This window comes from Sphaerodactylus townsendi, linkage group LG07 (assembly GCF_021028975.2).
Source record: "Sphaerodactylus townsendi isolate TG3544 linkage group LG07, MPM_Stown_v2.3, whole genome shotgun sequence".
Classification (NCBI taxonomy): domain Eukaryota; kingdom Metazoa; phylum Chordata; class Lepidosauria; order Squamata; family Sphaerodactylidae; genus Sphaerodactylus; species Sphaerodactylus townsendi.
Window position 1 is genome coordinate 36,694,894 of NC_059431.1, and position 27,004 is coordinate 36,721,897.

At 41.8% G+C, this 27,004-nt stretch overlaps 1 protein-coding gene across 2 annotated transcripts in view; it reads right to left on the reverse strand.

The window, feature by feature from the left end:
- Positions 1-23,032, reverse strand: part of ANKDD1B (ankyrin repeat and death domain containing 1B) — a 38,359-nt gene extending 15,327 nt beyond the window's left edge. Inside the window, exons 1-10 of one of the 2 annotated variants that reach the window (XM_048502721.1) lie at positions 22,827-22,954; positions 20,518-20,544; positions 14,745-14,848; positions 9,212-9,310; positions 8,255-8,353; positions 8,055-8,159; positions 6,235-6,333; positions 5,043-5,141; positions 3,782-3,880; positions 928-1,026 (exon numbers count right to left, since the gene is read on the reverse strand). In XM_048502721.1, coding sequence (XP_048358678.1) covers positions 928-1,026; positions 3,782-3,880; positions 5,043-5,141; positions 6,235-6,333; positions 8,055-8,159; positions 8,255-8,353; positions 9,212-9,310; positions 14,745-14,792 — 747 coding nt within the window. In that variant the 5' untranslated portion in view covers positions 14,793-14,848; positions 20,518-20,544; positions 22,827-22,954. Of the gene's footprint in view, positions 1-927; positions 1,027-3,781; positions 3,881-5,042; positions 5,142-6,234; positions 6,334-8,054; positions 8,160-8,254; positions 8,354-9,211; positions 9,311-14,744; positions 14,849-20,517; positions 20,545-22,826 lie in introns of both variants that reach the window. The other variant, XM_048502720.1, reaches the window with a different exon arrangement.
- Positions 23,033-27,004: the final 3,972 nt, after the last annotated feature.

Below are 27,004 nucleotides of genomic sequence, written 5' to 3' on the forward strand. Positions count from 1 at the left end.
CCATCCTCTGCAGTGGCGGAGGGCCAAGGGAGCAGGGGGTGCGTCGTGCACTGGGCGCACGCCTGGGGGTGCAAAGTCACCCGGCCCCTCCCCCTTTCCCCACCGGACACACACACACACCAACCCCCTTCCCACACTTACCTACATTCCTTTTCTTTTTGTAGTACTTTTTGAGGCTGAAAAAAGCGGCCTAGTTACAGTTCAGGGGAAAAACTGCCTGAGGAACTACAGTTCCCAGGAGACTTTGGGGCTCACAAGGTCTCCTGGGAAGTATAGTTCGTCAGGCAGCTTTCTCCTTGAACTGTAAATAGGCCGTGTTTTTCAGCCTCAAAAAGTACTACAAAAAGAAAAGGAACGTAGGTAAGTGTGGGAAGGGGCGTGGTGTGTGTGCGTGTGCCGTGGGGGGAGTTGCGGGGGGCAGGGGGGCGGAAAAAACACTTTGTGCACTGGGCGCAGTTTGGCCCAGTTAAGCCTCTGATCCTCTGCCTCCTGGAGCTGTGAATCAGACTGCCCCACTCCGTTTTTGCAAATGGCATTTGTGATGGGTGTCTATAAGGCCAACAATATCTAAACAAATGGCGACAGACAACATTTACATACTAGTATCACCCTCATTACTTTTACATTAAAAAAAAAACAAAGGATGATATTTTCCCCCTCACTCCCTCTTAAATGTGGCTGGTGTGGAGGGGCCCACACATTGGCTGGATGTGATGCTGAGGCAACACCAAATTTTTCTGCAGTGTCTGGTAGACTGGATTGACATGAACCCAGATCAGATGACATGGCTGCCTACAGAATGCTGAGCAGAAGGGAGCTTGAGTCCTAAATCATAAAAAGCTACTTCCATTTAAAAAAAAAATCTACAAAGAAAGTGCTCAGCAATATAGTGCATAATATGAAAAAACTAACAGCAACTCAACTCACCTCAGGTTTATGATCAAGATATATATTTTTATTGATAAGAAATGTGACCATGGATGTATGTCCATTCTCAGTTGAAATATGCAGTGCACTGATATTATCCTGAAAGAAATACAGTGGAGAAAAGGGAAAGATCAAATAAAAGAATCCTCTTTGAAGGCATCTTTAAACAGATGGAACTACATTGTATATTGTACAGTTACACTTTTCTAAGTCCATTTAAGTCAATGGGCTTAGGAGGTTGTTATTCTTTTCACGACTGCACTGTCTTCAAACCAGTTTGATGGATGCTACTGCACTGCATAGGTGTTTTCAAGAGCTGCCATGCCCTACCTGCCAGGCCACACACAAATCACTAGATACACCTCTGACATTTTAATTCCTGAGATTTCCATGTAAGGGATATGTCACAGAAGTTCCTTGTCATGTTAAAATGAAGCCTGTACCATATCTTAAAGCACATGACTAACTGAGCCTCTGGTAGACTAAAGTCACAGGACCTACCATATTTATTGATGAACTTCAGCTTCCAATTCATGATTAGACTGTAACGGGAAAATAAAGCTTTTAAAAACAGAAACCGTTGTTTTTAAATAATGGGTTGGATCCCTAGTATCATGAGTGGAGTGGATTTTGCACTATACATATAACCTTCACCGTCCCCCTCAAGCTTAAGCCCACTGAAATCCTTTGAGGGGTCAGAGGTCACTCACAAACAATGTGATGGGCAAAGGGGAGGGGGATTTGGCAAATATTTTCCCTCTACAATAGCAGCAGCTTTCACCTGTATAAGTGCTGTTGTGTGAGTGGATCCATCTTTTGATCCATCCTCATATTTAATACACACACACCATTGTGGCTTCTGCACAGACCACAGACTATGTGTTCTGAAAAACACATTGTGGCTTCTGCACAGATTATGCATGCACAGGCCAGCCTGCAGAAATGCAGATCCAGTGTGTGCCTGCACAGAAGAAAACTCAATGAACAATGGTGACAGTTAAGTGCAACCCTGTTTTCTGCACTTCAAGCACAGAAGTTCCAGTCACCACCTATCTCTTAAGTGGTTGCTTCCCTGCCAGCTATTGCATACCACCAATGCCAATTAGGCCAAGAATGCTTTAGCTAAAGAGACATCATTAGCAAGTAATTAGCCATTCTGATTTATATGCTTTTTAAAAAACCTTGCTAGGAAAAAATATCCCTTTCTACTTCTACCAAAAGCAAGTCAGGCATGAGTTTTCTTGAGCTTCCACATCACTGGAAACCAAAAAGATCGGGGGGGGGGGGGTTGCAGCTATGAGAAGAAACAATTAAAGAAGGAATCTAACAGTGGCCAGAGTAGTACTTGGAACAAAATGGAAAGCAGAAGAGAGACTTGGGAAAATGAATTAGTGGAATGCGTAACAATGGCAAAATTGATGAACGTTCTGAATAAATTATCAATGAAGGAATTTCAGGATAAAATGGAAAACATTTTATATATATTATTAAAAAAGAATTAGTGAAGTAATATTGCTGAAATGATGTATATAAATTATCAATAACTGTTATGATATATATTAGATTGAAAAGTGTTCAAGGGAAAATAGACAAATGATTAATCACATGAAAGAAATAATTATAATATGCCAATACAGCTTTTATTTCATAAGAAAATTTGAGAAAGGTATAATAGTAATAATTTATTAGTGTTTTTAATATTTTTGGATTGCTATATTTTTTATTAATATACTGTAATATTTTTGTTTCCTCTCTTTGACTCCTGAATTAACTGTAATTAGATTTTATTCTGATTTCTTTTCTTTTTTTATATTGCTAATTTCTATCTAGAAAAAAAATAATAATAAAGGTGGAAATGGTATGTTTCAGATCCAAATCTATTAGACTCAATAAAGAGTTTTAAATGCTGGTATACTATTTGAATCCGGGGGTCTGGGGGTTTCTGATATTTTTGTTTCCATTATTCCCTGTGGGAATCTTCCAGAAGGCTGTTTTTCCAGGAGGCTGGGGAGTGTTTTTAAAGGCATTGGCACCAAAATTTCTGGGAAGCGGCTGGTGCCTGTTCTGTAAATAACACCAACATTTCAAGTCAATTGAACCGTGATGCTCAATTCTTTCAGCCCCTAAACAAGGTACCCCAGATGTAACCTCCATTGTTTCGTATGGAGAGAGAAAAACCAGCAAAAGTATAAAACCTGAAAATCACCCCACATCTATGGCTAGCCATTGCTAAATCCAACCAATGTAAAACCCAAGAATCTAAATCTAGGCAAAACCCAAGAATTTGAAACTATGTTGAATGCAAGAAACCACAAAAACAACCCAGCAACCCAAACATAAACCAACTCCAGCAAAGAACAAAATTTTAAAAACCCAATAAAAACAATTAACGCTATCAGAATTTTATTTAAAGCAGCCTTACAAGCTCATACCAAGCCCCAGGAGACACAGAAACAAAGGAGAGGGGGGGGGGAACAGTCCTGGGAGTCTGCCAACACCAGTTCCCAGTATTCCCAGTTAATCCCAACTATTTCAGGAATTTTTCAGAACACATGTTTTGGCATTCTGAAAAATTCCAGATATATTTGGAAGCCATGATTAAACCCCCCAAAATACCTAATTGGTATTTTTCAGAAATATATTCAGCTTGGTTATATCCAAGCTACTGCAAACCTCTTTGGGAAACATGTCTAAAAACCGGTTTTTCTAATATCTGCTCAGAGCTGGTTACACACTCACAGTGTTCAAGCTGCCATCTTTCTCTCTTCCCAAATGTGAAGATTCTCCAAATCCGAGCAATTGTTGGAAAATCAAGGGAACAGAAAATGCACAGGTTCAGTACTGATGCACATACTTTGTTTGAGGTGTTGATATCACTTCCTGCTTCCAGCAACAGTTCCGCACACTTTTCGTGGCCTCCTTCAACAGCCAGAAAAAATGGTGTTTCTTCATTCTGAAAGACGGAGATACATGGGAAGGAACACAGTTCTGTTTCATTTAAATAGCCTGTCATTAGACTTGCAGGTAACTTCTCATCTGTGACAGGTAACATTTGCATTCAGGAGAATATGCTGTGTTCTGGTAAATCTCAGGAGAGTGCTTCTTTTTATTCAGGCTCCTGATGTGGCAGAAATGTGGGGGCTTACCCGCTAGGCATGTAACTGTTATGGACTGGGAGTCTAACTAGATATTCCACTTTGCTGATTTACTTCATTCATGACCCACTTTTCTCCCCAGTGGGGATCCACAGTTGTTTTCAACATTCTCTCCTCCTCCATTTTCTTTTCACAACAATCTGTATGGTAAATTAGGCTAAGAGTCCACAACTGCCCCAAGGCTATTCAGTGAGCTTCTGTGGCAGAATAGGGATTCAAACACAGGTCTCCAAGACCTTAGTCTGATATTAATTGCTACATCACCCTGGTTGCTTGGCCACTATACTGTAGCAGCTATACATACAGTTGAACACCATTTCTTAACTTTGCCCTCTCCTCATTCATTGCAGCAACTGTCTTTCCCTCATTCCCTAATATGCCATGATGTTGCCTTATGGGGTAGTCTGCATGCTGTCCATCCTTCCCTGCCTTTCTTCTCCTGACTCTTGACTCTTCCCTCTTTCCACCCCACTCCTCTTCCAGCCCAAGGGAGGCAGGGACAATATGAATTTGATCCATTAACATTGTGGACCAATCCAGACATAAACATTGGGAAGAAATCTTTTTATGGAAAGTTTGAATAGAGAGATTTTGACATCGTTCCAGTCAATAGATTGCAATGTCACCTTCTGCAGCAGTCATTTTGTGTTTGCACCCACCATCCTGTGTAGGATTGTCAACCTCCAGGTGGGGCCTAGATATATCCCAGAATTATAAGTGATCTCCAAACTAAGAAGATCAATTTCCCTGGAGGAAATGGCTGCTTGGAGGGTGGAGTCTATGGAATTCCACCCCACAGAGGTCCCGCCCCTCCCACAAATCCCACGCTCCCCAGGCTCCACCCCCAAACATTTCCCAACCAAGAACTGGAATGCCTAATCCTGTGTCAGAATTCGAAAGATTCCTACAGGCTTGAAAAGTTTGGGAAACCCTGATGTATTTGCTTCAATTTGTTTTTACCTGATTGAACTCGTTAATTTCTTCCCACTGTTGAAGAAGAATTTCCACCACTTCGCTGTGGCCATTTTTAGCAGCTAGATGCAAGGCTGTGTTTCCTTGCTATAAAATAAAACATGCAGAAATATACTGTATATTCATAACATTTTTAAAGAAGAAAACAGTAAGTACATCCTACAAGCAAGATTGTACATATACTCTGCATTTTGAGGTATGGCACAGAATCTGCAATGTGGCATAGAATGTAACAAATAAGAATGACTATAAAATGCTCAAATGGCAAATTTGTGTCTTTAATTATTTGTATTTTGTAAATATTTAAGTACATCATTGTAAATTTAGCCTCTGTTATAATTAATAATGGTATCTTATGTGATTTTAAATTTCTATTGTTTTTAATTGTAGTTTTGATGTGCTTCAGTAATTTATCGGTTTTACTGTATGTTTTCTGTTTTAAACCTGTTATCGGCATTATGCTGTTTCTCCTCTTCCTCCCTTTCCCCCTTCATTTTTTTTCTTTAAGTCTAGGATGTTCTCAGCATTCTGCACTCCTGGAGTATATTTCGTTTTCCTCAAACCATTTTGAGGAAGTGTTTTTCCTCCCGTTTGGTTAATCTGAAGTCATTTGTTTTTAATACCTCAGGGTGTCCCTGGAAATACAGCAGGGGTGCATTGTCAGTGGATGGCTTCTTTTTGATGCATTTGCATTTGGTAAAGGTAGAAATCACTTTATAATAGCACTATAAAGCTATTAAACTTCAACATGCATCATGTGGGGCACTGTGTATATAAAAAGCCACATTCAAATCTAGCATCAACAGCTCTAACATCTCTGAGGCCCCTTCCACATATCCAGAATAATGCATTTTCAATCAACTTTCACAATTGTTTGCAAGTGGATTTTGCTATTCCGCGCAATAAAGTGCATTGAAAGTGCATTATTCTGCGTGTGTGGAATGGGTCTCCGAGATTTTATTACCAGATTTCACTAATTTCAGTACCTCATCATGGGTAAGTTTACAGTTTCCACGGTACCATCCTAAGCAGAGTAAGACCCTTATAAGACCAGTATGTTCATTTAAACTTAAAGTTGTACCTCTGCTAAGGATGGTCCCGTCAGATGTCACTTATCATGTAGATATCACTTACTATGAAATATACAAGTCACTATTGAAATTTATTTTCATAAACTTACATTGTCCTTTTCTGAAGTGAATAAGTTAAGGAAAATCAACTCATTTATCATTTCCACATGGCCCATTTCAGCTGCCAGAAGGAATGGCTTTCTACCTTTCTAAGAAACAGTGATTAAAGAGATGGTTAGCGCTGAAGATGGAATAAACTCCATCAGACATTTTGCTGAGACTTCTAATACACATTCCAGGACCAATCCACAGGACTATAAACAACGGCACATATATTTATTTAAAACACAGATATTCCGTCTCTTCTGAGCTCTTCTTGCAGTAGCTCACAAACGTCATTACCATATATACTCATGTATAAGTCGAATTTTTCAGCACATTTTTAATGCTGAAAAAGCTCCCCTCGACTTATATGCGGGTCATTAAATTTTTTTTGTGTTTTTACTTTGCCGGCCAGCAGGGGGTGCAGTTTTTATGCTAGAGGCACCAAAATTTCAGGGTACCCTCAGAAGACTCTCCTGATGATACCAGCCAAGTTTGGTAAAGTTTGGTTCAGGGGGTCCAAAGTTATGGACCCCCAAAGGAGGTGCCCTATTCCCCATTGTTTTCAATGGGAGCTATTAGTAGATGGGGCTACCCTTTTGATGGTCCATAACTTTGGACCCTCTGAACCAAACTTCACCAAACCTGGTTGGTCTCATCAGGAGAGTCTCTTTATGATACCAGCCAGGTTTGGTGAAGTTTGGGTCAGGGGATCCAAAGTTATGGACCCCCAAAGGGGATGCCCCATCCCCCATTGTTTGCAATGGAAGCTAATAGTAGATTTTTCATTTCTGATAATATCCCTCTTAAAATCTGTTGGGTTACATTTGTACATACAGATGATGATGAGGAATCCAGTTTTGAAGGATTTTAACTCTTGTGTTTTAGCTTGGTTGTTGGTTGAGCTCAGGTTTTGTACTTTTAAAGTTATTGTTGATACCACATTGTTCTTGTTGACCCTCTTTTCCACTTACAGAGCCAGTTTACTATTTTTCTTTGAAATAAATATTCAAAAACATTTAACCTACTGATGCCTCAATTGATGCTGCATTTCCCACCCTCGACTTATACGCGAGTCAATAAGTTTTCCCAGTTTTTTGTGGTAAAATTAGGTGCCTCGACTTATATACGGGTCGACTTATACACGAGTATATACGGGTATATATAATACAATCCTTAGCTGAGTTACACACTCTAAGATCATTGGGTTCAATGGACTTAGAAGTGTGTAACTCTGTTCAGGGATGCACTGATTATCATTGCCAGAGCCTTAGGGCCTACTTTCTGTTCACTACCCAATCTCTTCTGCAGCAGATGGTACAGAGTATGTAGCACTATTTTTAAAAATTCATGCAGATCTAAGGTTGCTAACCTTCAGGTGGGGCCTAGCGATCTGGAATTACAACCAAACTCCTGGAGAAAATGAGTTTTGGAGAGTGGGATCTATAGCATCATACCCCACCGAGATCCCTCCCCTCTCCAAACCCCATCCTCCCACGCCTTCATCCCCAAATCTTCAAAAATTTGACAACCCTAAGCAGATTCTATAAACCATAGGTGTCAAACTCACGGCCCTCCAGAGGTTATGGACTACAGATCCCATCATCCCATGCCAGCAATGTGCTGGCAGGGGATGATGGGAACTGTAGTCCATAATATCTGGAGGGCCGTGAGTTTGACACCTATGCTATAAACAAACAATTCAGGAATTGTGAAAAACTATATTCATATTTACACTATTCTTAATGAAAAGTGTTCAAATATTACTAACAGTGCCTACAAATGTTCCATAATGTATTGTATGCATATATATCTATATAGTCAGTACCTTGTCAGGTTGATTAAGATCCATCAAATGAAGATCTTGGATAAAATAGTCCACTATTCTAACATTATTGTTCTGAGCTGCAAAGTGTAGGACATTTCTTCCTTCCTGAGGAAAAGGCAGAATAAATCTGTAAAATGGACCAAGAAAATCTTCTATTTGGCAAGCAGCTGATAGCAGACAAAGAAGTTAAATTTACAAACCTGATTCTTAGCTTTCTGATTGGCACCTGCTTTAATTAACATCAGCATGGTGTCCAGATTTCCAGACCAAGCAGCAAGATGAACCGCAGTAAGTCCATGCTTGAAATTTAAAAAAAAAGCAAGATGTCACAAGGCATTGCGAGGTCACAACATCATTCCACACTATTCTGTTGCATTTCTGCAGTATAGCCTGTTATAAATAATGAGCACAACAACCAATGTTTAATCAGTTTACTTCTATATCATGTGGAAATCTCCTCCACTTAAAAATATATAGCTGGGAGTAAGGCTTGGTCTACATGGAGCAGAATGAGGTTATATGGTGCTGAGATGGTACAATGGATGGACTTCTGATTGGTTCACTTCTCCTCTGGTAAATACAGGGTTGTTGGGGTTAATGATTAAAAACCCAGCCAGGCTACAAAAACAGCATAAAGCACTGAGTGGCTCTCAAAAGAATCTCATAAAAGAGTTCTCAAGCTTAAGGTGGTTTATCAGTATTCAGTTAAAAGATGAAACAGAGAGAATAAAGTAAAAAGGACAACCAGAAGTAGGGAAACTAAGAACAAAACAGGTAAATAAGCAAAGTAAATAGTTTGTTAGATTATAGGCAAAAGCTGTGACGTAACTGACAGTTCTCCAGAACACTGAGACTGAAAGAAGAACCCAGACAATACTTGCTTAACGCAGAGAACTCTTTGACGTATTGTGTAACTTTACCAGCTGCCCAGTTTCTAAACTAGCAACTCTGCCTCTGCAAAGGCAGACCTTACCCACAAAAATTTGCCAAATTATTGCCACTGACAGGGAAAATATTCAGTTTCTACATTTTTCAGTCAGAAAATGGGCGTTTGTTAACAGGGAGGGTAAGAATTATCTATCACTATCAAGGTTATACAGGATTCCTAGAGCTCAGTGTCAGCAAGGATAAGCTAATGAAGGGACATTTTTGCTTACCTTGTCAGCTATATCGACTGTAGCTTTGTGATGAAGAAGGAAGTCCACTGAAGAGAGGTGATTTCCAGCAACAGCAAAATGGAGTGCTGTGCGATTCAGCTACAATAAAGAGGAAAATTATGAAAATTTAAAATATGATAGAAGATCAAGCACAGAATTTTGTTAAGGTCCTCTGGTCAGTGCCATTAACCAATTTATACATACTCCTGTATTTTTTTATTGATAATTTGATGTTTAGTCTGCCCTTCCTCATAATGGGCTCAGGACAGTTTACAACAGTAAGTCAACATTTAAAACTAGTAATCAGTACAACAATGGCACCACAAAATCCATCCCTAACTAAGAAGAATGAATTAAAGGGAAGGATAGGGAAGGGGAAAGGAAAAGAGAGGGAAAATGGCAATGGAAAAGGGAAAGGGAGGCCAGCTATGTTGGATGCCGCTGTTGCCCTCAACGGTAGGCCTGATGGAATAGCTTCATCTTACAGGCCTTGTGGAACTGTGTTAGGTCCCACAGACCCCAGGCCTCATTTGTCAGAACATTCCACCAGGCCAGGGCAAAAGCTGAAAAAGTTTTGGCCCTGGTTGAGGTCAGCCAGATATTTTTTAGGCCAGGGATCACCAACAAGTTGTTAAAAATAGAGCGAAGTGCTTTCTTGGGGGGGGGGGGGTGTTTGGAGAGGCACTCTTGCAAGTATGAAAGTTCTAGACTGCTCAGGGCTTTGAAGGTTAGTACCCAAACTCGTAACTTGATTTGGTACTCCACATGAAGCCAATGTAGTTGTTGGGACACATGATGGATATACTCTTACCATGGCATCCTTGTGAGGACTCAAGCAGCTGCATTTTGAACTAGTTCAATCTATCTCAAGGGCAGCGTAAAGGGAGTTATAATACTCTAGAATATAGTTTATCATTGCATGGATCACTGCAGTTAGGTCCTGGTGCAACAAGTAAGGGGCCAGTAACCTTACCTGGCAAGGATGGTAGAACACCAGTTTGGCCACATTTTCAACCTGAGCCTCCATAGACAAGGAGACATCAAGTATCACACTCAAACTCCTGAAAGTCAGCAAAGGCGTTAGCTGCACCCTGGCAAGAGTTGGAAGGTGGCTACCTCCCTCAAGTTTTCTCAATGTAGCCACAGGACTTCCATCTTAGATGGATTCTCCAGCCAGCTTTGCTTTACCCTGGCATCCAGATAATTGGCCATAATATCCAGCCACTGATCAACAGATACAGCTGGATATCATCATCTTAATAGTGACAGTCCAGCCCGAAACTCTGGACCAACTAGGCAAGGGGCATGTGTAGATGTTAAACTAGGCAAGGGGCATGTGTAGATGGGGACAGAACTGACAGATTAGTGCAACAGATCAATGGATATCATAGTGAAGTCGTCTCTCCTAGCACCACCCTGGCCCTAGTGAAATTAGACTAGTCACTGTAAGGCTGTCCCAGCATTGGCAAGATGGTAAGCTAAGGAAGATTGTAATTGACCGTGTTGAACACTGCTGTCAGGTGAAGCAACAAAAGCAGTGGCAACCCGCCCTGATCCAGTTGTCTCTGGAGACAGTCTGTGAGGTGACTGGAGCCATCTCTGTCCCATGGCCAGGACGGAAGCTGGATTAAAATGGGTCAAGCACTGATATATTCTTCAGGAAACCCTGAAGCTGTTCCACAGTTGCTCTCTCTAGGAATTAAAGATGGAACACTGGGCAGCAGTTGGGTGATTCAAGAGGATCCAAAGATAGTTTCTTCAAGAGTGGCCTTGCCACTGACTCTTTCAACCACTCCAGAAAGACCCCAGCCAAGACAGGCACACAACTAAGGGGCAAGTGGTAGGCTTCACAGCCCCAGAATCCTATCAACCTTGGACTGGGAGAGACCGTTGAATTAGTCCAATATCTGAAGATGGCCATGGGGCCTTCAATTCGTTAACTGTATGAACATTGGTGCAGAGCTCTTGGCAGAGAGATAAGATTTTATCCCCAAAAGAGCAAAATTTATTATAATGGACATCTTCAGAATTCCAAATTTCTACTTTTTCTTTTCATTAGTACTGCTCAACTGCTGTTTAATTTGATTTCTCATAAAAGAAAGTGAAAATTGTACTCCCAAAAAGACAAGTTTCCGAGGGTAGCCATATTGGTCTGAAGTAAAGATTCAAGCCCAGTAGCACCTTACATTCAAGCCCAGTAGCACCTTAGAGACTAGCAAGATTTTTAGGTTATAAAAAGGGAAATTTGACTCTTGAAAGCTTATATAAAAGTCCCAAAATCTTGTGGGTCTTCCAGATGCAACTGGTCATGAATCTAGCTCCAAAAATACAAGTAATGTTACCAAGGTAACTTACTGCAGAACATAGAATGGAGATAGTCAAATAAGTAAATATTTGTATATAAAAGTCAATGGCTACTGTGGAACAGTAAAATATTTGCTTATAAGGAGGCTGAAGAGTATGTGCAAACAAAGCTATTTTAGTGCATATCAAACTCTACAGCCAGATGGACAGATAAGAATACAAGTACCTAAGTGTTACACTACCACAACAGTACAGATGCTGATGTAACCTTTTATGAGGTGTAGGAAATATTTAAATGAAAATAATGTGAATATTTTGATATTATTAATGAACTTGGTCACCAATATGTATTTTAATACTAAAATAATAAATAATACATTCTCCTCTTCCTCCTCCTAATTTCTAAAATATGCATACAAAACTAAGACCCTGTCAGGGATTTTTTTAAAAAGACACTTGACATGTAGCTTGCCTTGGAAGATGATTCAGAACTGTTAGTGGCTTTGAAATGTGGCAGGAACATCCCTGTCTGGCATTGAACACGGGCAACGTAATTCACCAGTGCCCAGATCTTCAATAGCTGCTGCCTGTTCATTTCTGGGGCCCAATCCAAGATACTGGTTTCATCACCAAATCCCAAAACATTCTAGACTTTAAGGAGGAACACCAGCCCTAATAAGCCTGCCCAGGCTGTATCATTGTGTTCCCAGATCCTGCTTTTGTCCTCTCACCTCCTGAGGCCCTGTGAGTGACCATGGCTTACTGTACTTTCTCAGACATGGTACTGTGCTTGTGGAAAGCCCTGCCTAACCAGACTTGACTCTCAGTCAAAACAACATTAAAACTTTCTTTATTCTGTCAGATGTTTTCACTGTAGCCCACCATACCAAGTCTTCTATACTTGTATGCTGAAATCATATTTACATTTTCTTATCTAGAGCACTTAATGCTAGCTTGCAGTTTCAGAACCAGCTGTGGAACCTGCTGTTTTAAATATGTTTAAATATGGTATTTCAATGTTTGAAATGTTTGTTTCATTTGCATTTATTGTTTATGTTGAAAACTGCCTCAACTTTTCAGTGTGGTTTATAAATATGTAAATAAATAACTCGAGAGCATTGAGCCCACTTTTAACACAAACATAAACTATTTTTAACTAGGGATGCTTTTTCACAAACCAGTGAAGCTTGAATACTTTACCTTTCAAACAGGCCTGATAAGTGTTTATTTCCATACATGTGAGGTTTCAATTAAATTGGACTTTAAAACAGTTTTTACAATGTAAATGTGAAAACTAGATTACTTTTGATATACTTTCACTTTCTCTTCTGTTATTCTTTCCTGCATTCACATGTAGTACAAACAGAATGAGAGAATCTCAGTTTTCCACAAACACACACACATGCATCCAAGTCACATCTGATTCTTGGGCTGTTTCCGCATGGACAGAGAAGCGGTTTCCCACCGGCTTAAATAAAGTCAGTGGAGCGTCAGGACCACTCGCACGGTCCTGTGCGGGCAGTCCCAACGACGCCGCTGCCAGCAGGGTCAGCTCCGCATGGAGCCGCTCAGGGTGTTTGCGAGGCACTTACCTTTCCTTCCTGTACAGCTCTGGATGGCTGGAAAGACACGTGGGCGTGTTTTTCCAGCCATCCAGAGCAGCACAGGAAGGAAAGGTAAGTGCCTCGCAAACACTGGAGGGGCCAAAAGCGGCGCCCTCACACCGGTGCGGTTTGCACCGCGCCGGCAGGAAGATGCCACTTAAAAAAAAACTTGCTCCCTGAGCGAGGTTTAAAAGCAGCATCTTTGTGCTGCTTGGGGGGCGCAAGCACGGCGCTGCTATGATGCATCAGCACCAGCTGTGCGAACAGCGCCCCAGGGATGGCGTTTTTTTTCAGTCCCTAGGGCAGTGATGGCGAACCTTTTTAAGACCGAGTGCCCAAATTGCAACCCAAACCCCAGTTATTTATCGCAAAGTGCCAACCCGGCAATTTAACCTGTATGCTGAGGTTTTAGTTTAGAAAAAACTGGTTGGCTCCCTCTTCCTCCGCCCCACCCGCTTGAGCAGGGGCCAGCCTGCTCTAGCCTCCAGCAAGTCCTGCATGCACTGCTCTGTGCCTCTCTAGCATCTCTGCCTCCTCTGTGCCCCCCCGCCCTGGTAGCAGCCATCCAGAGCACAGGCACCAGGCCCGCCAGCTGTGTCCTCCCTGCTCACCGCGGTGCGCGCATGCCATGCTCAGTGGCCCAGGCCAGGCTAGATGTGTGTGTGTGGGTGTGGGTGATTTTCCGCCCCCCACATGTCGAACTCTGTGTGTGCGTGACCACAGAGAGGGCTCCGAGTGCCACCTTTGGCACCCGTGCCATAAGGTTCGCCATCACTGCCCTAGGGCGCTGTTTTTTGGCTGTGCAGAAACGGCCCAAGTGACCCTTTGTAGGGTTTACAAGACAATATATGCTCAGAGGTGGTTTGCCATTCCCTGCCTTCCTGCATTCCCCAGTATTTCTTGGAGGTCTCCCATCCAAATACTTGCCAAGTTCAGCCCTGCTTAGCTTCTACGATGTGATGGGATAAGCTAACCCTGGCTATATACAAGAGCCTTAATATCTTGTTAGTTTTTGAAGGTTTGGGAGGGGTTTCAAAAACCTACTTGAGCAGATGCAACGTGATAAAATAAACTAAAGTATCACACACAGCAGAGGCTCCACGGGTGTATTTTTAAGAACCTTAAGAGAATTTGCCTTTAGCCCTAGATAACCTTGAATCCCTGTCTTGTATACTGACTGCAGTAGATAACTTTCCATGAGGGATTAATTCCCAGGATCACCACAAATGGCAAAATAGGTTCTGCCTGCCAGTGGCAAAACAACCAAATGTCATGCAAAATTTACCTATGTAATGATTACAGTGATGCTGCAGTAATTGTAAAAGCAAATGACATCACATGATTGTCCATCAAATAAATGAAACTGTGAAGCATACATCTTCAAATGGCAAGGGCCCACTGTACCATTTTACAACAAAAAAATTAAATAAGGCACAGAAACTACCAGTTGTTAAATTAAACAGAAAAAAATGGAAGAAACATAATTTGCTTGCTTCTGAAATTCATCATAGAAAATGTCTTCTTTATTCAAAAGTTGCATATAGTTGAGTGTTTCATAGCCTGCTTAAGGTCAGCTGAAATTTATATTGCTGATTGCTGCATTAAAACTTATATTTTATACTTACATCATTTGCAGCGTTAATATTGACCTTTTTCCTAAACAGTCTTTCCATAGTGTCCAGATTATTAGTTTTAGCAGCATGCTGAAATTCTCTCTCTGCTGGTAGCACTATAAAGCAAAACAAAACTCATGGTATTAAAGAAATGGCCACAACACGCTTATTCATTATGTCCTGCCATTCTCCTCAATGGGAACCCAAAAAAGGGAACCCATCATTCTCCTCTTTATCCTTACAACAAACCACTGAAGTAACTTAGGGTAAGAGTTATCCAGTGAACTTCAACGACAGAGTGAAAATTCAAACCTGGCTCTTCCAGATCACAGCCCAACACTCTAACCACTATACCACATTGCCTCTATGCAAGCTTCAATGACTTCTTCTAGCTATTAAGCTGTTCCAATTAATGTATTATTCACTTATTTTCTCAATATGACTCATAACCATGTACAGCTTTATGCATCTTCAGAATCTGAGGCTACGTTGCTAAGAACACTTCTCCAGGAATAAGCTCCACTGAATAAAATGGTACTTGCTTCTACATAAACATGCCCAAGAGTGCCCAGACAGTTGCTTAGACTGGACATCTTCAACAATGATTAGTTTGTAAAGCATTTAGCATATAAGCAAGGAAGAGACATTTCAGATGATGAAATACCTTCTAATTTAGAAGTTAAACATTTGACTGGCAAGTTTGACTTCAGCAAAGAAATGTCTGAGAGAGAGAGAAACAGACCCCCGTCCAACTTTATTAAGAACTAAAGAAAACACATCATCCAAATCAAGTTAGATCCAGATGAAGAAAGTTGATATTTCTGAAGCAGCAGTATTCCTATTTCTAACGTCAAGTCTCATAATACTACTAACAAGCAAAGTAACAAAAAGTCTTGTATCATCTTAAAAACTAACACATTGATAGCAGCATAAGCTTTTGTGAGCCATAGTCCACTTAACTCAGTATATTTGTTGATCTTTAAAGATCTATGTTTGGGCTGGAGCAAACTTACACAGCTACCCTGCTGGAATTAACCGCAATTAATATCCACTTGATATTGTAGAGGAAAAACAACTCTCACTTTACAACCTCTTTCATTGTTGTATGTTAAAATTATGTGCTATGATAGTGTTTTCAACCTCCAAGTAATGCCTGAAAATCTCCTGGAATCACAATTGATCTCCAGATGACCCAGATCAGTTTCCCTGGAGAAAATGCTGCCGAGGAGGAGGAGGAGGAGGAGGAGGAGGAGAATTTGGATTTATATCCCCCCTTTCTCTCCTGTAGGAGACTCAAAGGGGCTTACAATCTCCTTGCCCTTCCCCCCTCACAACAAACACCCTGTGAGGTGGGTGGGGCTGAGAGAGCTCCAAAAAGCTGTGACTAGCCCAAGGTCACCCAACTGGCGTGTGTGGGAGTGCACAGGCTAATTTGAATTCCACAGATAAGCCTCCACAGCTCAAGCAGCAGAGCAGAGAATCAAACCTGGTTCCTCCAGATTAGAATGCACCTGCTCTTAACCACTGCGCCACTGCTGCATTATATCCAATTGAGGTCCCTCCACTTCCCAAACCCCATCATCCTGATGCTCCTTCCCCACATCTCAAGCAATTTCCTAAACCACAGTTATCAACCCTATTGTTCTCACACATACACCCTCAGAGAGAGAGAGAGAGAGAGAGAGTGTTTTCCCATTCTGTTACGTCATGTACTAAAACAATGAAAATAACAGAAAAAGGAAAGGCTATTTGTTTTTCCCTCTCCTGGACAGGAATGAAGCACCAAACAGGAGAGTCTGGTACTTCAACATTCTTTCAAGTGTTATGTTCAATAATGAACTTTGGCCTATACCTTACTTTTAGTTTCTTATTTTCCATCTACAAAGAAAAGCCAAATGAACATCCCACATACAGATTTTGGCTGTTGCAAAAAATTCTTAGGAATTCTTTATAACTGAGGTATTACTGAAGAAAATATGACAAATTAAGGGTGCCCTTTATTTCTAGCTTGAACAGAAAAAAAGAAAAAACCTTCCAAAACCTGCAGATTTAAATTCCCTAACTGGGGAAATCATTTTCTACATTTGTTTGGGAGGAATAGCCCAATGTCCCAACAACATTCAATGATTTTCTTTCAGTGTAACTCCACTGGATCAGACCAAAGTGGCCAAGAAGATGATCCCAGAAAGTCTACAAGCAGGACATAAAGGTCAAAGTCTTCCCATATTGTGGCCATATTGTTGCCTTGGCCATCCTGGTGCCAGGGCTGCCAGTTTTCCCAGGGGTGTGAGATTCCCTATCCCAGCCTCCTGTTTCCCTTCACTGCTGCTGCAACCGACAGGAGAAAAATCATAGGGGAAAATGCTGTCAGAAACTGCATAATGTTGCTTCCAGGGAAACCCAGAAGTGTTGTCAGTCTGCTCTGGAAATCAGTGGAAACTTTGTGGGTTTCTTCAGAAGTGGTGCCATGCTCTCACCAATGGCTCCCCCATGAATCTCCCCTCAGACTCCTTCCAGTAACTGGTCAGTGGCTGGCAACCATACCTGGGCCCACAGAGTTAGGAAAGTCATACAACGTTTTCCAGATGGTGCTCAGGTTGAGTGGTGGTATAATGGGGGATCCATTGTGAAACTTTGTCTGGGGTCACTGCCTGTGAACGTTGAAAAGCCTCTAGCATGATAATCTCTGAGATCACATGAGCGAGAAAGTGATCACCTCAGTTCCTTAAACAGGTTCAGTTATACATTTACTTTAGTGAGGTATGAGGTGAAACAATTGAATAAAATCTGCCAGAAAGTTGTATATAATAAAGCTAACCAGAGAAATGGTTAAAAAAATGAATTACAAATAAATTGGGCAACATTCTTGCCTGTGGGTATAAGGGAGGTGGGAGATACCCCAGGGTGACAGTTTGGTTTGGTCATTCTTTGAAAGGTTACCCTTAGAAATACATAACAGGACTGCATTTCAAAGAACCAGATTATTGGTATTTTACATGTTTATCACCTTTTCTACTTCTATAAGCTGCTCTGATGGTTAGAGTGGTGGATACATTTAAACCAATATGAAAAATTAATTCCACAGAAGTTCTGATACCTTTGTGTAACATAATGAAGAAAAATAAAACAAAAAATCTTTCCCTATATTAATTTTTTAAAAAATTAAAACATTTTCTTATAATAAAGGAACTGTTACTTCTTGTGGGGAAACAGTTTGCTGATGCAGGAATGTGTGCTCAAATATATCTGGTCCAACAATATTCCTCAGAATGCTTTATCAGTACTATTGCTACTATCAAGGGCCAGTGTTTTAAAGCACTAAACTTGACTCCTGGACAATAGGAGTGAAGAGGAGGGAGGCAAATGGGGTCACATGTTAAGGGGAACTTACTAAGTCACATGTTAAGGTTGGTTCTGCTGGAATGCAGTTGGTTCTGCTGGAATTCTGTGGTTTGATGTTGGTTCTGTTGGGCTTCTTTGGATTTTGGCCAGAAGTTTTGCTTGCTGTTGGGTGTTTGGCCATTCTTTGCCCTGAATAAAGCATGATTTCCCCCCTCCCGCCCCCCCCCCCCCCATATACAAAGAATGAGCAGCAGAGTGTAGGTCTATAGGGGACAGACAGAGCTAACTCTGTTGCAATTTTAGTGTCATTTACTCAAAAACTGCCCTCCAGAAAATTTTCCTACAGGGAATAATAGATCCAAATAATTTTGGAATCCTGAAAAACAAACCCAAATACAGATACCAAACCAGTATCTAGGACCCAAATAACCCAGAATACTGATAATTATGTCCTCTCTGATGTCCAGATCAGACAAAAATCTTTTTTCCCCCTGGTGTATATGCCTATGCTGATCTGATTGGGTAATGCAAATAAAGTCATCTATTTCAGACTGTTCAGAAAGCCAGGAGACTTTAAATTAAATCACAACAAATCTCCACAATTGAAGGGAAACAGCATATAAAAACAAGAGGCTGCCTTAGACCTGGTTCACACAGTGGAAGAATTAGAAACAGAGGGAACAAAGCTGCAGAGATGGTAGAATGAACTGTGCCACTTCGGACTGAGGGGGTTGGATTGCAGCTTTAAATGTTCTTTCATGTCAAAACTTCCATGCAAGCTCAGAGGAAGGAAAAGCTCTGCCTCTCCTTGATGTTTGATATGATGGCTTCTATTTGCAAGCTCTTTTGAAGAAAGAGGAGGAAGAGGAAGAGGAGTTTGGATTTATATCCCCCTTTCTCTCATGTAGGAGACTGAAAGGGGCTTACAATCTCCTTGCCTTTCCCCCCTCACAACAAACACCCTGTGAGGTGGGTGGGGCTGAGAGAGCTCCCAAAAGCTGTGACTTGCCCAAGGTCACCCAGCTGGCGTGTGTTGGAGTATACAGGCTAATCTGAATTCCCCAGATAAGCCTCCACAGCTCAGGCTGCAGAGCAGGGTTTTCCCAGTTCAAATGTCAGCTCAAGCAGCAGAGCAGGAATCAAACCCCGTTTCTCCAGATTAGAATGCACCTGCTCTTAACCACTACACCACTGCTGCTTAACATAGGGATCCTGCATGCAATCTGATCCTGAATGATCCTCCATTTTTAATCTTATGTGGTCCAGTCCATTACATCATCTCATCCACCTGCACATTTAAACTAGGTTTTAAATAGGATGTGCATGAAGAGAAATGAGGTGCCAAATAAAGTGACAGAAAACCAGGTGGTACAATGGAATGCACCGCTTCAGATTGCAGTGGGAGGTTCATATTTTGCTCCATATGTTCAAAAAAAATTCCTGCAAGTAAAAAACTCCGTACAACAATCAAACAGACATGCTACTTTCTATTTGCATAGTTTTTAATGCAAAAGAACTTCAAAAAGTAGAATCTGCCACTTGTAGTTCAAAATAGTGCAATTTGTTTTATTAACTTCATTGATATCCTGTTATTCTCCCCAATGGGAACCCAAAGTGACTTGACATTTTCCCCTTCTCCATTTTAATCTTGACAATCCTATGAGGTAGGTTAGGCTGAGAGAGTGTGTGGCTAGCTCAAGATCATCCAGCAAGCTTTCATGGCCAAGTGGGGATTTGAACTTAGTTCCTAGTCTGACACTCTAACCACTAAATTATAGTGGCTCTCCATTCTACCATCTCAGGTCTCTGCCATCTAATTCTGCAGCAAGGGTAAACCAGGCTGAGTATTAGTTCAGACAGCCCAATTCAGAGTACTCTGACAGACAGCAGCTGTCCATGGTCTCATTTGTTTGCTCAGCTACTTGAGATCCTTTTAAACCAGGGGTCTGCAACCTGCGGCTCTCCAGATGTTCATGGACTACAATTCCCATCAGCCCCTGCCAGCATCTGGAGAGCCGCAGGTTGCAGACCCCTGTTTTAAACACAGAAGCTGGGACTGAGACTGGGACCTTATGTGCCCCTTTCCCATTTCCATTGTTTTCCAAATGTCTGCTTGCTAGGGAAAGATAAAGGTATATAACAGTGGTTCTCAACCTGTGGGTCTTTGGGGGTCGAACGACCCTTTCACAGGGGTCATCTAAGACTCTCTGCATCAATGTTCTCCATCTGTAAAATGGATAAATGTTATTGTTGGGGGTCACCACTACATGAGGAACTGTATTAAAGGGCAGCGGCATTAAGAAGGTTGAGAATCACTGGTATATAAGAAGTCTAGATTTACTATTTTCCCCCTTGAAAGCATTCTTTAAACAAGTACCAGAAATACAAATTCTTCCCAACAATGGGCTTTCCATTTTCTCTGTAAATATGAATGGATACTTACCATCATGAAACTTCCACAAAACAGTTTCTGAGGAGAATAGGAAGAGTGACTATTTATTTTGACTTTTAAAACTCCCACTCTGTTCCAAAGATTTACAGTGCAATCCTATGCAGTGTTATTTCAGTCTAAATTAACAAGTGAAATGAATGACTAGAGTAACTCTCCTATACTGTAAATAGGTAAACAATCCATATTAACTGATTGGGACTACATATTAGTGTTATGGTTTTTTAAAAAAAATATTGGGGCTATGTTAACTGGCTTTTGAATATTTTCTACTTAATCCCAGATTGGGGGTGAGAGGCAAGGCTATAATTTCAGTGACATTGAAAACCAGATAGATCTTGGGATCAGCATACCTTAGGGACTGCCTACCCAACCATTACGGTTATCTTTGGAGTCCCCCTGGCCTCTGAGGTGAGGTGGGTAGCAATCTAAAAAGGGCCTTTTCAGTAGTGGCACCAAAGTTGAGAAATTCTCTCCACAATGGGATTAATTTGTCTCCCTCTGCTGAGTGAAGAACTTTGACATTCCTTATTCTCTTTACTGCTTGTTTTTGGGTGCATGTGTAAGTTTAAAGTTGGTTTTAATTTTTTAACAGTTCAGCTTGAGAGCCCATATTGGGTTGAAAGGTGGTATTAAAATGAATTAAAGAAATTTAATTTAATTTGAAATTATATGGTTAATTTACATTTGGAACTGCAACCAAGTTTTACCAACATGTTGCAGTACACTTATCACTCCTTACCATGGTCTCTCCCTTACTTCTGTTTACTTTCTACTGAAATTTATTTGGAGATAAGGATTTATGTAACTTTATATGACTACAAGTTGGCACTATGCAAATATCCACTGACTGATGTTATGAAAAATACAAAGAAAACATGAATATGAAATACTTTCCGCTGAATGCATCAGTATCATGGCTGCTGACGAAAAAAGCATTTTGCTCATGCTTACTTTCTTTAACCAAATATTAGTCCTCTGTGTCTGTGTGTTAAGTGCAGTCGAGTCACTTCTGACTTATGGCAATCCTCTAGACAAAAAAAAAATACTAAGGTGTTGTGGGTTTTCTGGATTGAATGGCCATGTTCCAGAAACATTTTCTCCTGATCTCAGAGGATCCTCTGAAGATGTCAGCCACCGATGCAGGTGAAACATCAGGGGAAAATGCTACTGGAACACTGCCATACATCCTGGAAAAACCACAACATCCTAAAGATTCCGGCCATTAAAGTCTTCAATAATACAAAAAAGGTCCTGTTTTTATAATAAAGGGTAATTAATGTTGATTATAATAAAGATGTACACATTGTTCTTTATAGGGCATGCAAAATGCTGTCAGGGTTGCTATCTATGGCAACCCTGTAGGCTTTTCAAGGCAAGAGACATTCAGAGGTGGATTGCCAGTACCTCCCTCTACATGGCAACCCTGCTTGGTGGACAGTTTCACATCCAAGAACTAATCAGAGCTGATCCTGCACAGCTTCCAAGACCTCATGACATCAGGCTAGCCTGGGCCATCCAGGTCAGGGTGGTCTACAGCAGTTCAATTTTGTCAGAACTGAACATCAGCAATTGAAAAAATGGGGGCACAAGCCCTCCAATATATATCTTAGGTAGCATTTCTGCTTCAGTGTCCACCAAATCTAGTACAGATTTATTGGTAGGATAAATATACAGAGTGCTCATGCCTAACTTACACATGCATGGGGTGGCAATGATTTGCAGGGCAATCCTAGATTAGACACACTTCTAAACTCATGGTTTAGAAGAGTGAAACTGCATAGGACTGCCCTACTGTGCAGGTGTGGGATGATAATATTTTTAATGGTTCCCTGGCTCTGGGTTAAAAAAAAAAACCTGCCCACCAAGAAACCTATCACAGCAGAAAACAGACTCTAGGCTAAACACTCTTTCAGCGCTGGCTTTCTTTTCACATGAGTAAATATTCAGCAGAAGCATTTCCCCCACCCGCAGTTTGAAACAACACTACTCTAGTCTAGAATCCCTGTTTGTTTTAAACTGCACAGAGACACAAGGGAGCGCGAAATCCCTGGCGTTGAAACAGCCCACACTTTTTAAACTGTCCCTCCTCTGCGACTCTCAAGGGTTTCAGGAAAAGTAGACCCCCCCAAGTCACAGCACCCTGGGGAAAAAAGCTGAGCTATTTCAAATCCAGTTACTTCCCTCCTTTTGCAGGAGGTTTCTTTTCAGAACCACCCGCGGCACCTCCAAATACAGGACCCGCAGCACGGAAAAGGCGAGGGTTAGAGCCCCCACCTCACCCCCCTCAGCCCCACACTCACAAGAGTCGGCAGGAGCTGCCTCCGGACTATTCTCTTCTCTGGGGCTCAACCCGCGGAAGCCGCTCAGTTCAGTCAGCCCTTGGATTGCGCGGCTCCAGCTTCCCTCCATTGCGCTGCCTGCCTGCCTGCCTGCCTTGCCGGAGCGCCGGGCGCAGTAGGAACAAGCAGCGCAGGGAAGGGAGGTGCCTCCTGTGCGCGGCTGTCCGGCGTGTGCAAGCACTGGCCACCAAACCCTGCTTTGTTTGGGATTTCTTTTTGGCTTTTTTCTCTTCGCCAGCTCGTTAAGAATGTGCAGCTCTGACGGAACAAGGTGGAAGGCGGCTCTGCACATGGGCTCAGGTACCCGCCACTTTTTAGTGGAGAAACCCCCGCCCCCCCCAAAAAAAACCTGTATCAAATCACATGTGGGAATCTGGACTATTGGATGGACTATTTTAAAAAGTGGATCAAACACTTTATGGCCCTGCAGCAGTATAAAAACATGGGTCTGAGGCACGGATCCTCATAAATTCTTATGATTTTTACAATGAAATGGAAGGAAACCACAATGATACTGTCTGTACAGCAAGTCTTAGTCTATGGGCAGAGTCACGACAATCATGCATCTGATGCGCAATGGGGTTGCAGTGGCATAAAAACGTGGTTGCAAAACACGGATCCTCATGGATTCTTATGATTTTTGGACTAGGCAATCCCCAAATCACAATCAAATCGCAGATCATGTCCCTATCCTATATCATGTCCCTGACCACAGATCTGAGCACAACAGTCATGGATCTGATGTGTCGTGGGCCACAGTGGGGTGCAAACATGGTTGCAAGGCACAGATTGTCATGGAGCCTCACGATTTTTGCACTACGTCACCCTAAAGTCACCCTAAAATCACAGGTCGTGTCTCTAGTCACGTATCTGAATATAGCAAAGATGGACCCAATGTATTGTGGCACCAGTGGCATAAAGATGTGGTTGCAATGCACAGATGCTCTTGATTTTTGCACTACGTTGCCCTAAAATCACCATAAAATCACAGGTTATTTCCCTAGTCACAGATCTCAACATAGCTATCATGGATCGAATGCATAGTTTTTGTGCCATGATGCATTGGATCCATGATTTTTGTGTGCAGATCTGTGACTTGGGACATGATATGTGATCTGAAAGTGACTTAGTGCAAAAATCATGAGGATTCATGAGGATCCATGCTTTGCAATCACATTTTTGCACTACTGTGATGCCACAACACATGAGATCCATAATTGTTGTATTCAGATCTGTGGCTAGGGACATGACCTGTGATCTGATAGTGATTTTGGGGTGACCTAGTACAAAGTCATAAGGATCCATGAGAATCCGTGCTTTGCAACCATGTTTTTGTGCCACTGTGGCGCCACAAAACATTGGATGCATGATTATTGTGGTTCTGCCCATAGACTGTACAATATCATGCTGGTTTAATTTCATTCTAATGTAAAAATCGTATGAACCCATGAGGATCTATTTAAAATAATCTGGATCTGTGCGGGAACATGTCAGGTCAGGAGATGAATGCCTGCATCCAGTAGCAGTGAAATGGCTGATTGACTGAGTGGCATGGAAGCAGAATGAGATGGTGGCACAGCAAACTGGCTTTTCACTGCCCATTGGACACTCCTAAGCATGTAAAAATGAAGAGGTTTAGTTGTTTGATGGTGCGGACAACTGGCTTATTAGAAAAACAGGGCAGGAAGCAGGATGGAAATTGGCTGGTAGGGAGTGTAAGTCAGACACACACACACACACCAAATCTCTCAAAAATATGCTGGTTAAATGTGCTGGAACTGCCTCAGGTGCCACACCAGTTCCAGACATTAGATTGGAAACAATATGCACAACACAACTAATTTTGTGACAGTTCCAGTAACTGCTTTAGATGAGGTGGAGACTGAACTCCCCACTGCTATGATGTGGGAAACTTTTTTTCTTCAATTGAGTGAATAGGTGATGTTGGGCACAGTAAAAGCAGTCAAATGCTAATGGCATGCACATCCCTTAATGACTGTACTGTTCTTTCTCATGTTGCTATGACCTCTGCAGTTTATACATAGCATTTCGTTTCCTGGTGTGGCTTTATTCAGAGCACTGGACATATGGCCCAACTACAAGACTGAGCCATTTTATGATGGAAATATTAAGGTCATTAGACTCCAGTATTAATTGTACACCCTCTAGATAAACAATAGAAGAAATGACTCAGTGCCAGAATAAATACAGGTAAAAATGCACATCATACATAAATTCAGGATAAAGTTACATGACAAATTACTTGGGATATGTCAGCCATACAGGCAGTTTCAGAAGCTGCTTGAAATTCCTAGTTATAAACTGCTCCAAGATGAGTATATTTTGAAGAGGAAAAGAAAAAACAGGCTAAGGGGAAAGGATAATCTGAGATTTCCCCTCCCCCCGCTAGTCTCATGCTCCAAATTTCATAGGGATACTACTTGCCCTGTAATGAGTTTTAACAGTCATATCTTGGTTCTTAATGATCACTTGACAATCCCAAGTTCAGGATCAAGCTCATTGAAGGAAAGGATGGACCAGAATAAAGGCTTAATTTAAGATCCTAATGAGAGAATCCTGATCGCTTCAGTGTGTTTTATAATCAACATGCAGACAGTTCTGGTGTTCATTTTAAATGTAAATATAGTTTTTGGATAAGAGACCTCCAAGGAATACCAGGGTCATGACCCCTCTGAACATCTCCTGCCTTGAAAACCCTACAAAGTTGCTACGAGTCAGCTGTGACTTGACTACACTTTTCAGCATACGTTCAGTTTTTATTCTTCTGTTCTGGGAGTGGAGGTCATGGGTCAGTGCTAGAGCATCTGCTTTGCTTGCAGAGGTTCCTCAATTCAATCTCTAAGCTTTCCAGCTGAAAGGAACAGGCAGGTGACATGTCTCTCCCTGAGATGCTGGATACCTGCTGCCAGAGTGGACAATATTATCCATGATAGACCAGTGTTTAACTCCTTATAAGGTAGGTTCATGTGTCTGTATCTTGACTACAGACTGAACAGAATCAGACTGCTCCAGCTTTTTAAGTAGATAAGACTCTGATAGAAGTACACAAACAGTACCATGAACTACACAAGTACACAAGTACACAAACAGTACCATGAACCACACTCAACCCGGCTGGCAAGGACGTAGGTAAGGGGGTTCATGGGTTCCCCCCCCCCCGCAAGGATGCCATCCATCTGCTCCCAGCTGGCAGTTCCTGCTGTCCCCTGCCTTGGAGAGCTGCTTTTATAAGCACTGAGAGTGTGGCTGGGGGCGGGGTTGTTATATGGATAAAAAGGAGAGAATAGTGCAAGCTGCATAGGTCCCTAATGTGGAGAAAGGCAGGTGTAAATGAAGTAAATAAATAATAAATATAGCTGAAGATGGGAGGCAGATAATAGGTAGAGTGAATGGCTGAGAAGGAAAGGCTGAGGCAGAGTAAGGTGAGAGGATATGGGAGTTGTCAGGAGGAGGGAACAAGGAAATAGGATGAGGAGGGAGATATAGAAGAAAGTCAAGTGCTTCCCCACAAGTCCTGACCCAGTGGTTGGCACCGCAGAACTGGCTATAATTTTCCTATATAGAGGCTGCTGGGAGGGGGAGCTGAAGATGGAAGGGCAGATAAATGTAGGTCACCTGTTTGGGTGGGAGAGAAGGAAGCAGAAAAAGGGTGAGGCGATGGGGACTTTCAGGAAAGGGAAAATAGTGTGGGAGTGGAAAATGCCTTTTGGCTTCTCACGTGATAGTTTATGTATTTGTTTTTATAATCAGTATAAATATCAAGCCAATGCTGATTATTTTTGCTGGGTGGGTGGGGGTGTTGTAATAAAATTAATTCTTTAGAATGAGAACAGGATCCTGCAAGAACTCAGTCCTCCTATGATGTTGCTGTTTCTAGTTTGAAGCCTTTTACCATATCGAGTTGCAATATGGGCACTTCTTTTAATACTGAGCTTCTGCCTTTGCCTCCTTTGTGCAGCTGGCCTGTCACTTAGCTCATCTGGGTCTGCTGAAGATTCTCCCAGCTGTGCGCCTGGGTCGTGCATCAGACCTGCTCCTGCAAGCACTCTCCATCCTAGCTGAAGCCTAGCCGATGCTGAGCAGTCATGAAGCACTGCGTCTCCTCTTATGTAAGCTGT